At 55.0% G+C, this 13,416-nt stretch overlaps 1 protein-coding gene across 1 annotated transcript in view; it reads left to right on the forward strand.

Annotated features, from left to right (window-relative positions):
• SPNS2 (spinster homolog 2 (Drosophila)) overlaps nucleotides 1-13,416 on the forward strand; it is a 45,181-nt gene that overhangs the window by 17,014 nt on the left and 14,751 nt on the right. Inside the window, exon 5 of the mRNA XM_011958615.1 lies at nucleotides 10,678-10,814. Coding sequence (XP_011814005.1) covers nucleotides 10,678-10,814 — 137 coding nt within the window. The remainder of the gene's footprint in view (nucleotides 1-10,677; nucleotides 10,815-13,416) is intronic.

Below are 13,416 nucleotides of genomic sequence, written 5' to 3' on the forward strand. Positions count from 1 at the left end.
GGCAATGCCCTTAGTACCCCTCATGCCCGGGCAGAGACTAAGGCCAGTGCTGCCACGCAGGGCTGGGGGCAGGAGGCCTGGTCCTGACTCTGTTCCAGTCGTGCTGTGTTCTAGTCGTGCTGCCTTTTCTGGGCCCTTGGCCCTGGAGTCCCTCCGGCTGTGAGCCCCAGTCAGATGCAGGATGAGGTCCCCATGGTCTACATTCCAGTCAGTGAACCTCTTCCCCTGCCTGGGCCCTCCTGGGAGGGAGGGGGTGGAGTGAGCTGGTTCTGTCCAGGAACCTGCCTGACCTGTCTAAGTGGCATTCCAGTATGCACAATGCCTCCCGAGCTCGCAGAATGCCATAGCCACTCCCCTCGCCCCCCTTCCTAGCTGTCCTTAGAGCCCAGATGGGGACTTTGGGGCTCAGAGAGAGGGGTTGCAATGGTTCTCGGGCTCAGGTGAGACTTGACTGTGCTAGGATGGGGCAAGGCTGTGTGGTCCAGTATCCCCTGTAGGTGGCCAGGTGCCTGCCCTGGCAGACATCATGTTTTCCCAGGCCATGAGCCCAAACCCTCCCCTACCCCTTCCTGGGTCTCCCTGGCTGGGCCAGAATAAGTCTGCCTGCCCTGACACCTGGGACAGGTTCCTCTAGCCCCCTGGGCTGTGCGCATGCAGTGACCAGCACTTCAGCCGGGAAATGGAGTTCCAGCCACATGGGCGCATGGGAAGGAGTGGGCTGCCAGGCTGGCAAGGAAAGGGTGGGAGAAGGCCTAGCTTCCCATCCCCCACCCTGTGCGGCCCCTGACGCACTGGGGACCTGGCCTCAGCCTCATCCCCCTCCTGGTCCCAGCCTCACTGCCTCATCTGGAGCAAGGCTCTACCCCACGCGTCCTCCATTTAGTGCCCACTGAGCATGGTCGGGGCCAGCACAGCCCAGGAAGGGGGGCAGGAGGTGCAGGGAATAGTGGGAGGGTCACGGGCCAGGCGGGGTGGTGGGGCTTGGCTCAAGGCAGGTGTGAGGGTTCCCTGATTCTTTCCGCGGTTCTGTCCCAGGCTGGCTTCTGGGGCTCATGAAAGAGAATTCACTCCGTCCCTCCTCACCCTGGTGGCCTGGCTGGAGGTGGACAAAGCACACACAGGCATCATCTTGTTTCATTCTTCCAGCAACCCTACGGGCTCCGTTTGTCAGCTTCACTTACCAGATAGAGGGACGAAGGCCCAAGAGAGGGAAATAGCTTGCTGGAGAGCTGGCAGTGGAGAGTAGCTGGCCTGGAATAGGGACCTGGGCCTGGGCCTCTGCCTCTGCTGCCCGTGGGCCTGGGGGGGCCTGGATGCCTGGCATCTCAGTGTCCCCAGGGCGGGTGCCTCTGGGCCATGGTGAGAATTCCCAGCATTCTCAGGGACCCTCTAGTCTGTACACCATGGCCCTCACCTGTCACGTACCCCTGGCACAGCTGGGATGGCCCCCCTAGGGTGCCCTCACCCCTTCGGCCACCTAAGCCAAGAAGCCAGGCGAGTAGACCAGGATGTGACTCAGTGGACAACTAGGAAAGTCACCTGCACCTGTGCCTTCCCTCTGATAAGGTCGGAGCCAGGTGGAGGGCGCCAGCCAGGTGTTGGTGCCTGCCCAGATCAAAGGGCCGGGGCTGAGAGCTGGGCTGCCTGCTTATTTGTGGGCACCAGGGGCTGCTGGGCCGGGAGACAGGGAGTGGGGGTGGCTGAGGGTTAGGCCTGGGCTTGCCCCTGCTGTTTCCCTCTTGGGACTGGCACAAAAACTGCTGAGGACGAGCCCACTTTCAGCGGCCCCTTTGCAGATTAGACGGCTGCTGGTTTGGACCTGGCCCCTGGCCCCCAGCAGGAGCCATCGCTCAGTCTCTGTGAAAGCCTACAGCAGAACTACAGCTCACAGGCCAGGATGCCTGTAATCCCAGCACTTTGGGAGGCCGAGGTGGGTGGATCATCTGAGGTCAGGAGTTCGAGACCAGCCTGGTCAACATGGTGAAACCCCGTCTCTACTGAAAATACAAAAACTAGCCAGGTGTGGTGGCGGGCGCTTGTAATCCCTGCTACCCGGGAGGCTGAGGCAGGAGAATTGCTTGAAGCCAGGAGGTAGAGACTGCACTCCAGCCTGGGTGACAGAGCAAGACTCTATCACACACACACACACACAAAATTACAGCTCATAGGTTTTGCTGTTTTGGGAAATCGGGAACCCCCATGGCCTATACCTAAAGAAGCAGCTGCCACTGAACCTACTGCTTGGCAGGTTGTGTGCTGGGCTCTGCCCAGAATCAGTTCCTGCCCTCAGGTAGATTTGCTCTATCTATGGGGGCAGAAAACATATCATCAAGTCATCACCCGGGTACACGGGGACTGTGGGAGCCTGGGTGGATGGCAGAGAGTGTGTACCTAGCTCTGGCTGGTGGCAGGTGGAGAGCACTTCCCTGAGGAGGAGACGTTTGAATGGGGCTTTGAAGGATGAGTTAGAGTTTGTAGTCAGCACGTGAGATCGAGTAGACGTGTGAAGCCCTCCTCTCCCCTCCAAGCTAGATAAAATATGCCAAGAAAACATGTTTAAATTACAAAGCTGAGCTTGACAGCTAAAGCTAGCAGGGAAATTCCCAGATGCCAGAAGCAGAGAGCTGAACTCGAAAACCGGAGTGGGAGCTAGAATTGAAGCCAAGTGATGCAGAGTGTTTAGGGACCAGATAAATGTCTTCGAAGCTTGTTACAGTATTTTTAATATAAACATTTTTATCATGAAAAATTTTAAACAGACATAAAAAGTAGTGAGAATAGCGCAGCAAACTTCCATGTAACACATCACCCAGATTCCTCAAAGGAACGCCCGCCTGGCTCAGTTTCCAGGCCTGGGGTTTCTTCATTCTAATCATGGGTGATTTTGTTTCCATTCAAGCTTCCTGATTCCAAGCTGTGTCCCCAGGCTGGTGGGTAGTTTTTCTGGTACGATTCCATTTCAAGCATGGGCATTTCCCATGTGGCTCTGGCTTTATGCAGAAAGCCTAGTTCCAGCCCCTGCTCCGTACAGGCCTGGGGCTTCCAATTCCTTTCCCATAGGGGCCCCCTGTGTTCCCAGGGACCCCCAGCAGAAGCAAATCCCAAACCATTCCTTAGGGAATTCTTTTTTTTTTTTTTTTTGAGACTCGCTCAGTCACCCAGGCTGGAGTGCAGTGGCACAATCTCGGCTCACTGCAAGCTCCGCCTCCCGGGTTTACGCCATTCTCCTGCCTCAGCCTCCCGAGTAGCTGGGACTACAGGCGCCCACCACCACGCCCGGCTAATTTTTTGTATTTTTAGTAGAGATGGGGTTTCACTGTGTTAGCCAGGATGGTCTCGATCTCCTGACCTTGTGATCTGCCCGCCTCGGCCTCCCAAAGTGCTGGGATGACAGGCCTGAGCCACCGCACCTGGCCAGGGAATTCTTCATGACCCAGAGCCTGCATGGGACACAGGGGACAATTTCCACTGAAGACAAACTCAAATTCAAAATTAATAGAGCAGGCCGGGCGCGGTGGCTCACACCTGTCATCCCAGCACTTTAGGAGGCCGAGGTGGGTGGATCACCTGAGGTCAGCAATTTGAGACCAGCCTGAACCAACATGGTGAACCCCGTCTCTACTAAAATACATAAGTTTTTTAATGGCGTGGTGTGGGCAGTTGTAATCTCAGCTACTCGGGAGGCTGAGACAGGAAAATCGCTTGAACCCAAGAGGTGGAGGTTGCAGTGAACCAAGATCGCACCACTGCACTCCAGCCTGGGCGACAGAGCAAGACTCCGTCTCAAACCAAAACAAAACAAAAAGATGTGTGTCTCAGGATATTGATTCTGGGACCGAGTGTGGGAGGGGGCAGCAGAGGAAGCTGAAGGCTACTCAGAGCTGGGGTTTGTGGGCTCACGAGGAAGTGCCAGGATGGGGATGGGGGAACGGAGGGAGAGTGGGGACAGAGGAAGAGCCAGCTCAGACTGAAACCAGACAGTGCCTCTGCTTTGCGGGGTGAGTCTCCTTCTGGCCGTTCTCCCCTCTCCTCTTGAACCAGCCCAGTGGCTCCTGCTTCAGCAGACTTGGGTTCTGAAGGTACAGCTGGGCAGCCCCTGTGGCCGTTCCCCAAGGCCCTTCTGTTTAAAGGGTGGCCCCAAAACCTCATTCACCCTGAGGCCTGAGAGGCCAACACAGGGTTTACATCCTGAACAGGGGATCACGGAGCAGGTGGTTCCCGTCCTTCCACTGGGAAGTCTGAGTGTGATGAGCTTTCAGGCGCTGACAGGGCCATCTGTCCTGAGCATTCTCCGTCAGCTTGGCCAGCCTAGGTCGTCCCTTGGATGGCAGAGCCTGGCCCCCGCCCCACCCATGCCTGCCTGAGCACCCTCCCTGCCCACAGGATGTGGAGGATGGCGAGTCTTCTCCAAATAACAGATCAGCCATGTAAAAATAGCCATGGTTCAGCCCAGGCTGAGGCAAGGGCTGAATGCAGGCTCCAAGGCCGCAGAGTGGGGGCTCAGGGCTCCCCCAAGCCCAGACTTGCTCTCTCCTGCTCCAAAGCTGCCTTCTGGGGTCATACAGGCCATGTGTGCCATGGGGATGGCTCCCCTGACCATGGATAGGGGTCCTGGGGCTGGCTGCCCACTAGGACACTGAGTCCCCTTGGGGGTTCTGAGCTCTGGGTTGCCGTGAGAGGTGGACAGCACACGTCCACCCCTTCTGGCTTTCTGACGGCCTCCTGCCAGCCCGGTGAGGAGGAGGGAGTGAGGCCCTGGCCCAAGACCCCGAGGCAGGCGGGTTGCTCTAACTCCTCCCTCCCTGCTGTCACGGCCCTGCCCGCTCGGCCCTGGCTCCCTGCCCTGCCTCTCCATTGTCCCAGACCTGTGGGCTCAGCACACGTGAGCTGAGTGAGGGCTTCCCCACACCCTCCACAGGATGTCCCCGCGGGAGCTGCTGGGAAAGCCGCCCCTACCAAAACCAGGGGTGGGGCTGCCAGTCTGCCCAGAAAGCTCTCCTCAAACAAACAAAGACCACGGGATTGCGGGGTGGTGGGCAGGGGAAGCTTCTAGCTTGGAGGCCCAGCCCAGGCTGGTCTTTATTCTCAGCAGAGTTGCCTGCTGGCCTCTGTGTCCCCATTGGACATGGTTCACATGGGCAAGGCTTCGCCTATCCCGTCCCTTCTGCCAGGAATATTCTCTCAGCCCCCTCCCCGTCCCTACCCTGATCGCGTTCAGGCCCCTCCATAGCCTGTGACCTCCAGAGGGTCAGGAGGGGGCCTCCCTCTTGTCTGTCCTGAGCAGAGGGAGGGCGGCAGTGACGGATCTCACGTCCCTCCTGGCCCTGGACTGCCGTGTCCCAAGGGAAGGCACTGAGGGGCAGGCAGGTCCAGACTGTGCCTTCCTAATTTGGTCTGTCATCTCGGGCAACTTCCTCCACCTCTTGGGGCCTCAGTGACCCCAGCTGTAAGATGGGGGGTGGACGTGGGGAGGATCAGGTGAGCTAAGGGCACGTAGGTGCTTGGGCAAGTTCATCAGACTGGGGCCGCTGGGTGGGGAGGGGGCGTGCCAGCTTCTGCCAGGAGTCCACCCGCAGTCCTGGGGGCTTCTGCCCGTCTGAGTGAGCAGCCGGAAACCAAGAAGGGGTTGAAAGAGCTAGGAGGGGCCTGTGCTTCCTGCTCCACTGCGGGCAAGAGGGGAGAATGGAGCATGATGGCCGGGGTCTGGCGAAGGTCTGGGTCACATCCCTCCAGCCCTTTTTTGCCCCCCTGGGGAGGGGGCGTTTTCAAGGGTCCCACCATAGTGTTGGGCGGTGGGGTGGAGAGAGCGTGCTGTGGTTCTCTGTCACCTTCTAAACACCAAATCCTGTCCTGGTCTTGAGCCCAGTCTTCCCTCCACAGCCTGGTCTCTCGCTACTTCCTCTTCAGCATCCTCAGGCCATGGCCTGACCTGTCTCCTTGCTGTCCTCAACAGGCCCTGAACTTTCCCTGACCTTGGGAACATCAGCTGGGACCTTCGCCCTTCCCAGCATGGCAGTCTGTGGAGTGATTTAGAGCAAGGACTCTGGAGTCTGCCAAATTGGGGTTTAAATTCTGGCTCAGCCGCACACTGGCTGTGTGACATCACTTCTTTGGGCCTCTATTGTCTCCTCTGTAAAATGAAGAGAACAGAATCCAATGAGATCATCTGTGCATATGTCAGGTCTGCATCCTGGGCCTTGCCTATAATAAGTGCTCCATGATACTAACTGCAGTTATTATGAACCCTAAGCATCAGATGCCTCATGAGCCATTATATAATATTGCTGGTAAGATCCGAAGTTTATATTTCAGTGTGTATTATTGATGTTAAGTATTATCGTAACAGTAAACTTCTATGCACGCTTCAGTGCCCAGCTTTGACGCCACCACCTCCAGGAAGCCTCTCTTCATTATCCTGGCAGGATCTGGAGCTCCTTGGTGGTTCCCCAGCATAGGTTGTCCTTTAAATAGAGCGACCTATGAACAGGATCTGCCGCTGACCAGACAGGGGGCAACTTCTCTTCTGATTCTTTCTGTCCGCTCCCCACCTAGCACAGACAAGCACAGAGAACACAGTTCCTCCTCCTCCTAACATGTGTCAGTCCGGATGCAACTGGAAATCTCCCTCCTGCCACGTTCTGATCTGATCTCGGGCAGGTCCTTGGAGGCAGGCCCAGCAGGAAAAATTCCTCTTTAGATGTGAGGAAATCATTTCTGCCTTGACTAATTGAAACAAGGGCCCAGTGTTGACCAAGGCTGGCCCGCTCTGGGCAGGGTGTGGCGTTAAGCACCTTGCACGTGCTATCCAGCACCCAGACCCACCCGCCCTGGAGAGCTGCTATTTTTATCTTCATTTTACAGACAAGGATGTTGGCATGTTGGCGCTGGCTCGGGCCGGCTCATGAGAGTCCATTGTTAACATTTCAGGAATGGTGTGTGAGCTGGTCATAAAATACAACCATTGTTAAAAACTAAACGATATCAGCTTACAATTAAATAATCAGAAACAAAGGTAATAACTACTCAGAAGTCCTCACTTCCTAATTATTTTGCTGTGTTTAGGCGTTATCTGTTCCTATGGTGAGTGGCGTCTATTCATTTGTATGGTAGAAACACTGGACAATGGCATGTTTCTGCACATCCCTTTCCAACGCCCATCAGGGACATGATGTGGGCAGCTTGAACTCAGCCAGGGCGGAGTGTTTACACCACAGAAATGAGCAAACACAGCCGGGCGCGGTGGCTCACGCCTGTAATCCCAGCACTTTGGGAGGCTGAGGTGGATGGATCACCTGAGGTCAGGTGTTTGAGACCAGCCTGGCCAACATGGCAAAACCCCGTCTCTACTAAAAATACAAAAATTAGCTGGGTGTGGTGGCAGGCACCTATAATCCCAGCTACTCAGGAAGCTGAGGCAAGAGAATCGCTTGAACCCGGGAGGTGGCGGTTGCAGTGAGCCGAGATGGCGCCACAGCACTCCAGCCTGGTGACAAGAGCGGAACTCCATCTCAAAAAAAAAGCAAACATGCCACATCAGGGCTCCCCTGGCCCCTTTTTCAGAGCCAGTTAAACATTTATCAGCACACCACTGAAGGTGAGACCCAGAAAGGCGGTGGCCTGACTGAGGTCACTGGCTGGGAGGGAGCAGAGGTGAATTTGAGCCCAGGGAGTGTGTCTCATGCCCGGATTTGTGCACCCGCGTGCCGATTCTACCCAAGGCATCTGGAATTAACAGGTCTGCTTGTACACCCACCACCCATGCACGCTCACTGACCTGCTCTTGCTCGTGTAAGAGAGGGGTAGTCACTCCTCCAGCCAGGTTCAGGGGAACTCTGCCCAGCCCTCTCACCTCTCCTTCACCTCTCTCTTTTCCTCCCCCCTCCCTCCCTCTTTCTCTTCTCTCAGGTCCCATCTCGCCAGGGTCTCAGGCCCATGGAAGAGCAGCCGGGGCTATGCACACATTCAGCCTGGCGGTCAGAGGCCAACTGGCTGCCATGTCTGCCACTCCCAGCCTTTGTCTGGCCATCTGCCCATCAGCCATGGGCCTGCTTTCTAGGGGGAGGAATGGGGGGCCACCTCGCTGTGTGACCTAGGGTCTACCCTGCCTTGCTTTGGGCCTCTTCATCCCACCTGGGACCTCCAAGGCCCCTCCCATCCCTGGCAGTGGCCTCCCTGTGGAGTCTTCTAAACCTCTTGTTCTGGAGGAACAAAGCCAGGTCACGGCCTTTGCTCAGCATCCCCTCATGTCTTCCTTTCTCCCCCATGGACGTCACAGTCACCACCGTGGGCTCCGGGGCCCCACCCCAGCCTCTTTCCTGTTCCTCCGACATGCTAAGTAAGCTGCTGCCCCAGGGCATAGGCACTTGCTGTTCTTGCCCCAATAATTACATGATTTGTTTCCTTACCTCCTCCAGGTCCTGGCTGAAATATCCCCTTCTCTGACTGCTCTATTTAAACTTGTGGTGGCCACGTGCAGGGGCTCACACCTGTAATCCCAGCACTTTGGGAGGCCGAGGCAGGTAGATCACTTGAGGTCAGGAGTTCGAGACCAGGCTGGCCAACATGGAGAAACCCTCTCTCTACTAAAAATACAAAAATTAGCTGGGCGTGGTGGCAGACGCCTGTAATCCCAGCTGCTCAAGAGGCTGAGGCGGGAGAATTGCTTGAACCTGGGAGGCAGAGGTTGCAGTGAGCGGAGATCGCACCACTGCACTCCAGCAGCCCGGGCAGCAGAGCAAGACGCCGTCTCACAAACAAAACACCAGCTAAGCTATCTGTATCAATAAATTTCTCTCAGCCAGGCGCCGTGGCTCACGCCTGTAGTCCCAGCACTTTGGGAGGGCGAGGCAGGCAGATCACCTGAGGTCAGGAGTTGGAGACCAGCCTGGCCAACATGGTGAAACCCCATCTCTACTAAAACTACAGAAATTAGCAGAGCACAGTGGCACATGCCTGTAATCCCAGCTACTCGTGAGGCTGAGGCAGAAGAATCACTTGAATCCAGGAGGCGGAGGTTGCAGTGTGCCGAGACTGTGCCATTGCACTCCAGCCTGGGTGATAGAGTGAGACTCTTGTTTCAAAAAATGTAAAATTGTGGCATCCACTTGCTCTCACACACACCCTTCTGCGCTCCTGTTTCAGCCCCTCCCACCGTCCGACAAGCTGTGTTATTGATTTATTTCTTTATTGTCTGTTTCTCCTCACTCGAGTGAAAGCTCCATGGGGTAGGGGTTTTTGTCTCTTGTTCATTGATGTATCCCGAACACCTAAAACGGTTCCTGGTGACTTGTAGGTACAAAAAAATTGTTGTTGTTGAATGACAGGATGGAAGGATGGACGGATGGATGACAGTGTTTTCAGCCATTAGGAAAGGCCCTGCAGTGCGCTGGGAGCGAGGGCAGCTGTGTGGTCTGGCAGGTGTGAAATCTGGAGTTCCAGGCCCAGTTCTGCCCTGATTTGCTGTGTGACCTTGCGTAGATCCCTTCCCCTCTCTGACCTCTGTTCCCAAGTAGAATAAGAAGTGCAGTGTGGTAAAGTATAAGGAACACAGGCTCTGGAGTCAGGCAACTGGGGTCAGATCCCCACTGGAACATATTGCCTGGGGGGTCTTGGGCAAGTCACTCTTCCTCTGAGTGTGTCTCCACATCTGTGAGGTGGGAGGGGGCTGGAAAGGTACGTGATACATGAGATATGGCCGGGTGCAGGGGCTCACACCTGTAATCCCAGCACTTTGGGAGGCCGAAGTGGGTGGATCACTTGAGCCCAGGAGTTGGAGACCAGCCTGGCCAACATGGCAAAACCCCATCTCTAGTAAAATACAAAGATTAGCCAAGCATGGTGGCCCATGCCTGTAATGCCAGCTACTCAGGAGGCTGAGGTATAAGAATCGCTTGAACCCAGGAGATGGAGGTTGCAGTGAGCCAAGATTATGCTACTGCACTCCAGCCTGGGTGACACAGCAAGACCCTGTCTCAAAACAATAAAAATTAAAAAAAAAATTTTTAAAGATAAGTGAGATATGACATGGTAAGTCCCTAGCATAGTGTCTGGCGTGTAGAAAACATTCAATAAATAGATCTTTGCTCTTTTAAAAAGTACCCAGGCCGGGCGCGGTGGCTCAAGCCTATAGTCCCAGCACTTTGGGAGGCCGAGACGGGCGGATCACGAGCTCAGGAGATCGAGACCACCCTGGCTAACACGGTGAAACCCCGTTTCTACTAAAAAATATACAAAAAACTAGCCGGGCGAGGTGGCGGGCGCCTGTAGTCCCAGCTACTCGGGAGGCTGAGGCAGGAGAATGGCGTAAACCCGGGAGGCAGAGCTTGCAGTGAGCTGAGATCCGGCCACTGCACTCCAGCCTGGGCGACAGAGCCAGACTCCGTCTCAAAAAATAAAAAAAATAAAAAAATAAAAAAAAAGTACCCAAAGGGCTCACCCAAACCTGGACAAACTGGGCGAACTGGACCTACACGAGAGAAGATGGCGTCATGGATGTGCCTGACCTCGTAAGGGCCTTTCCCACCTCCCTGAGGTGCAGCTCGGGCTGGGGTTGCCTCTCTGGGCTGCTTCCTTGGTCCCTTTGCTGCACAGACTCTTGGTCTCGAGCCGGCGTGAAATGGGCCGGGAGGCTGGGGTGCAGGGACCTGGGCTGGCCCTCAAACTCTCCTCTCCCTGCAGTGTTCATCTGTAGCTTCATGGTGGCTGCCCCCATCTTCGGCTACCTGGGCGACCGCTTCAACAGGAAGGTGATTCTCAGCTGTGGCATTTTCTTCTGGTCGGCCGTCACCTTCTCCAGCTCCTTCATTCCCCAGCAGGTGAGGCCCGCCCAGGCTTCTCCCCCGACCGGTGTCCTGCTCCCTCCAGCGAGTGGCTGGTCTTACTGGCTTGTGTTAATCCAGCCCGGGGCTTCCAGCTCCTCGGCTTGAACCCCACTGTCTTCCCGGTGCAGAAGGATGAGGTGGCCTTCGGGTACTTTGGTAAGCCAGCCCTGCAGATGGGGCCTTCCCCACACTGGCCTCTGACCTGAGAGCCGTCCAGCCCATGTGGCCTCCTGACTCTTTCTGAATGGCCCTCTGATTTGGGATGGATGCAAAGAACAAGTCTGGCCTAGGCATGAGGGCTTTGTGTCCTAGTCCTGGCTCTGCCATTACCTGGCTGTGTGACCCTGGGGGAGTCACTACCCCTCTCTGGTTCTTGCTCAGTGTGTACTTGGTCTGATGACCAGCTAACTTCTTGGGTCAGTGTCCCAGAGAAGCAAACATCAATTCAACACAATCAAGAGTCTTCTCATTTAGCTCCCACAGGCCTGGGCTTGAATATCCTGACTTTGTTGCCTACTCAGCTTTGTGACCTGGACGAACGTACTCTTAATCTCTCTGAGTCTCAGTTTCCTCATGTTTAAAATGGGGATGATACTTCCCAACTGGAAGGTTTCCCATGAGAAGCAGCTGAGCTGCGAAGGTCCAGACCCTGGAACAGGTCGAGTGCCCGGCGAGTCATTGTTTCTGTTCCTCCTTCCAGAGATGAGACCGTTGCCTTGTTAGGTAGTGAGTTTCCCATCTCAAGGCATATTCAAGCAGACAGTGGCAATCACATGATGACTGCTGTAGAGAAAGATGAAGGAAGAAGGGGAGAGCATGATCTGTTTTTCAAGGAGCTTTCAGGATAGCCCTGTCCTTGGGAGCACCCAGGCTTTGGGGTAGGAAGATTTGACAGGAACACCTGTGCTCAGAGCCTTCAAGAGGTGCAGAAAAAGTGCTGAGAGTCCTCACTAAAGAGACAGCAGTCTCTTGAAATCCATGGGGTCAGGGAAGGCTTCCTAGAGGAGGTGGCATTTGCACTGGGCAGGCGGGACTGTGAGATTAGACCTTTTGGTAAAGGTAGCATGGGCAGAGGGAGTCAACCCACAGATGCAGAAACGGTGGAGTATGTTGAAAGGCTGAGAATTGGGCCAGGTTGCAATGGCTCGTGCCTGTAATCCCAGCACTTTGGGAGGCTGAGGTGGATGGATCACCTGAGGTCAGGAGTTTGAGACCAGCCTGGCCAACATGGCAAAACCCCATCTCTATTTAAAATACAAAAATTAGCCAGGCATGGTGGTGCATGCCTATAATCCCAGCTACTTGGGAGGCTGAGGCAGGAGAATCGCTTGAACCCGGAAGGTGGAGGTTGCAGTGAGCAGAGATCGTGCCACTGCACTCCAGCCTGGGTGACAAGAGCAAAACACCATCTCAAAAAAAAAAAAAAAAAAGAAAGATTGAGGATTACATTCTCACTGGAAAGAAAGCAGGGACTGGGTCATGGAGAACCTTGAATGCCAGGCTAGAGGGCCTGGGCTTCCTTCTGTGGCAGTGCTGAGCTCTGGAAAAGTCTGAAGAACAATGGCGGGTTCAGATATGGGTTGATGGTAGGGAAGGGACACTGGAGGGAGGGCGGAGAGAATCAGCAGGTTTGCCAAGGACATCCTTGCTTCATGGGCAGCTTCACGGAGGAGGGTCAGGTCAGGTAAAGCTCCAGGCCCAGGATGGCAAGCAGAGCCTGGCGGCCACAGTCAAAAGTAAGGACTGGACCAGAGGCCTCTAGGGCCCCTCAGGGCCTCATCTTGCTCCTGGCTGGGCCCCTGGTCACCAACCTCTGAGGCTGCTCCTGGGACTGACCAGTAAGTCTAGGACCACCATGCCAGGTCTGGGTCCATCTCTGGGTGTGTGGAAGGGGAGAGAAGATCAGCAAAGGCAGAGGGAGAAACAGGTCACCCCCAGCGACGCCATAAATTCATTGCAATCACAATTTGCATCCCATGGGGGTTTCTGGTAGACCTTGGCAATGTGATTCTGAAGTGAATTTGGCAGAGAAAATGCTCAGGAATAGCCAAGAACATTGTGAAAAAAATAACAGTGAAAGGGGATTTGCCTCTCAGTTATCAAAATACAGCGATTCTAACTAAAACAGCAGAGGGATGGACTAAGATCAGTGAGCCAGAGTCCTCATTTCTACGGGGATTTAGTATAGGATGAAAGTTGCATCTCAGATGAGTGGTTTGGGAAGAACTGTGTATCCAGCTGGATTGAAAGAAAAGTTTGGCTTGTGTTTCAAACCGTCCTGCAGAATAAAGTCCCAAAAGGCGAAAGTAAAGCAAAAAGCATGCTCTTAAAATCTAGAACTATAAGCCAGGTGCGGTGGCTCATGCCTGTAATCCCAGCACTTTGGGAGGCCGAGATGGGTGGATCACGAGGTCAGGAGATCAAGACCATCCTGGCTAACATGGTGAAATCCTGTCTCTACTAAAAATACAAAATTAGCCGGACGTGGTGGTGCACGCCTGTAATCCCAGCTACTCAGGAAGCTGAGGCAAGAGAATCGCTTGAACCCGGGAGGTGGCGGTTGCAGTGAGCCGAGATGGCGCCACAGCACTCCAGC

The sequence above is a fragment of the Colobus angolensis genome, unplaced genomic scaffold (genome assembly GCF_000951035.1).
Source record: "Colobus angolensis palliatus isolate OR3802 unplaced genomic scaffold, Cang.pa_1.0 Scaffold47, whole genome shotgun sequence".
In the NCBI taxonomy this organism is placed as follows: Eukaryota; Metazoa; Chordata; class Mammalia; order Primates; family Cercopithecidae; genus Colobus; species Colobus angolensis.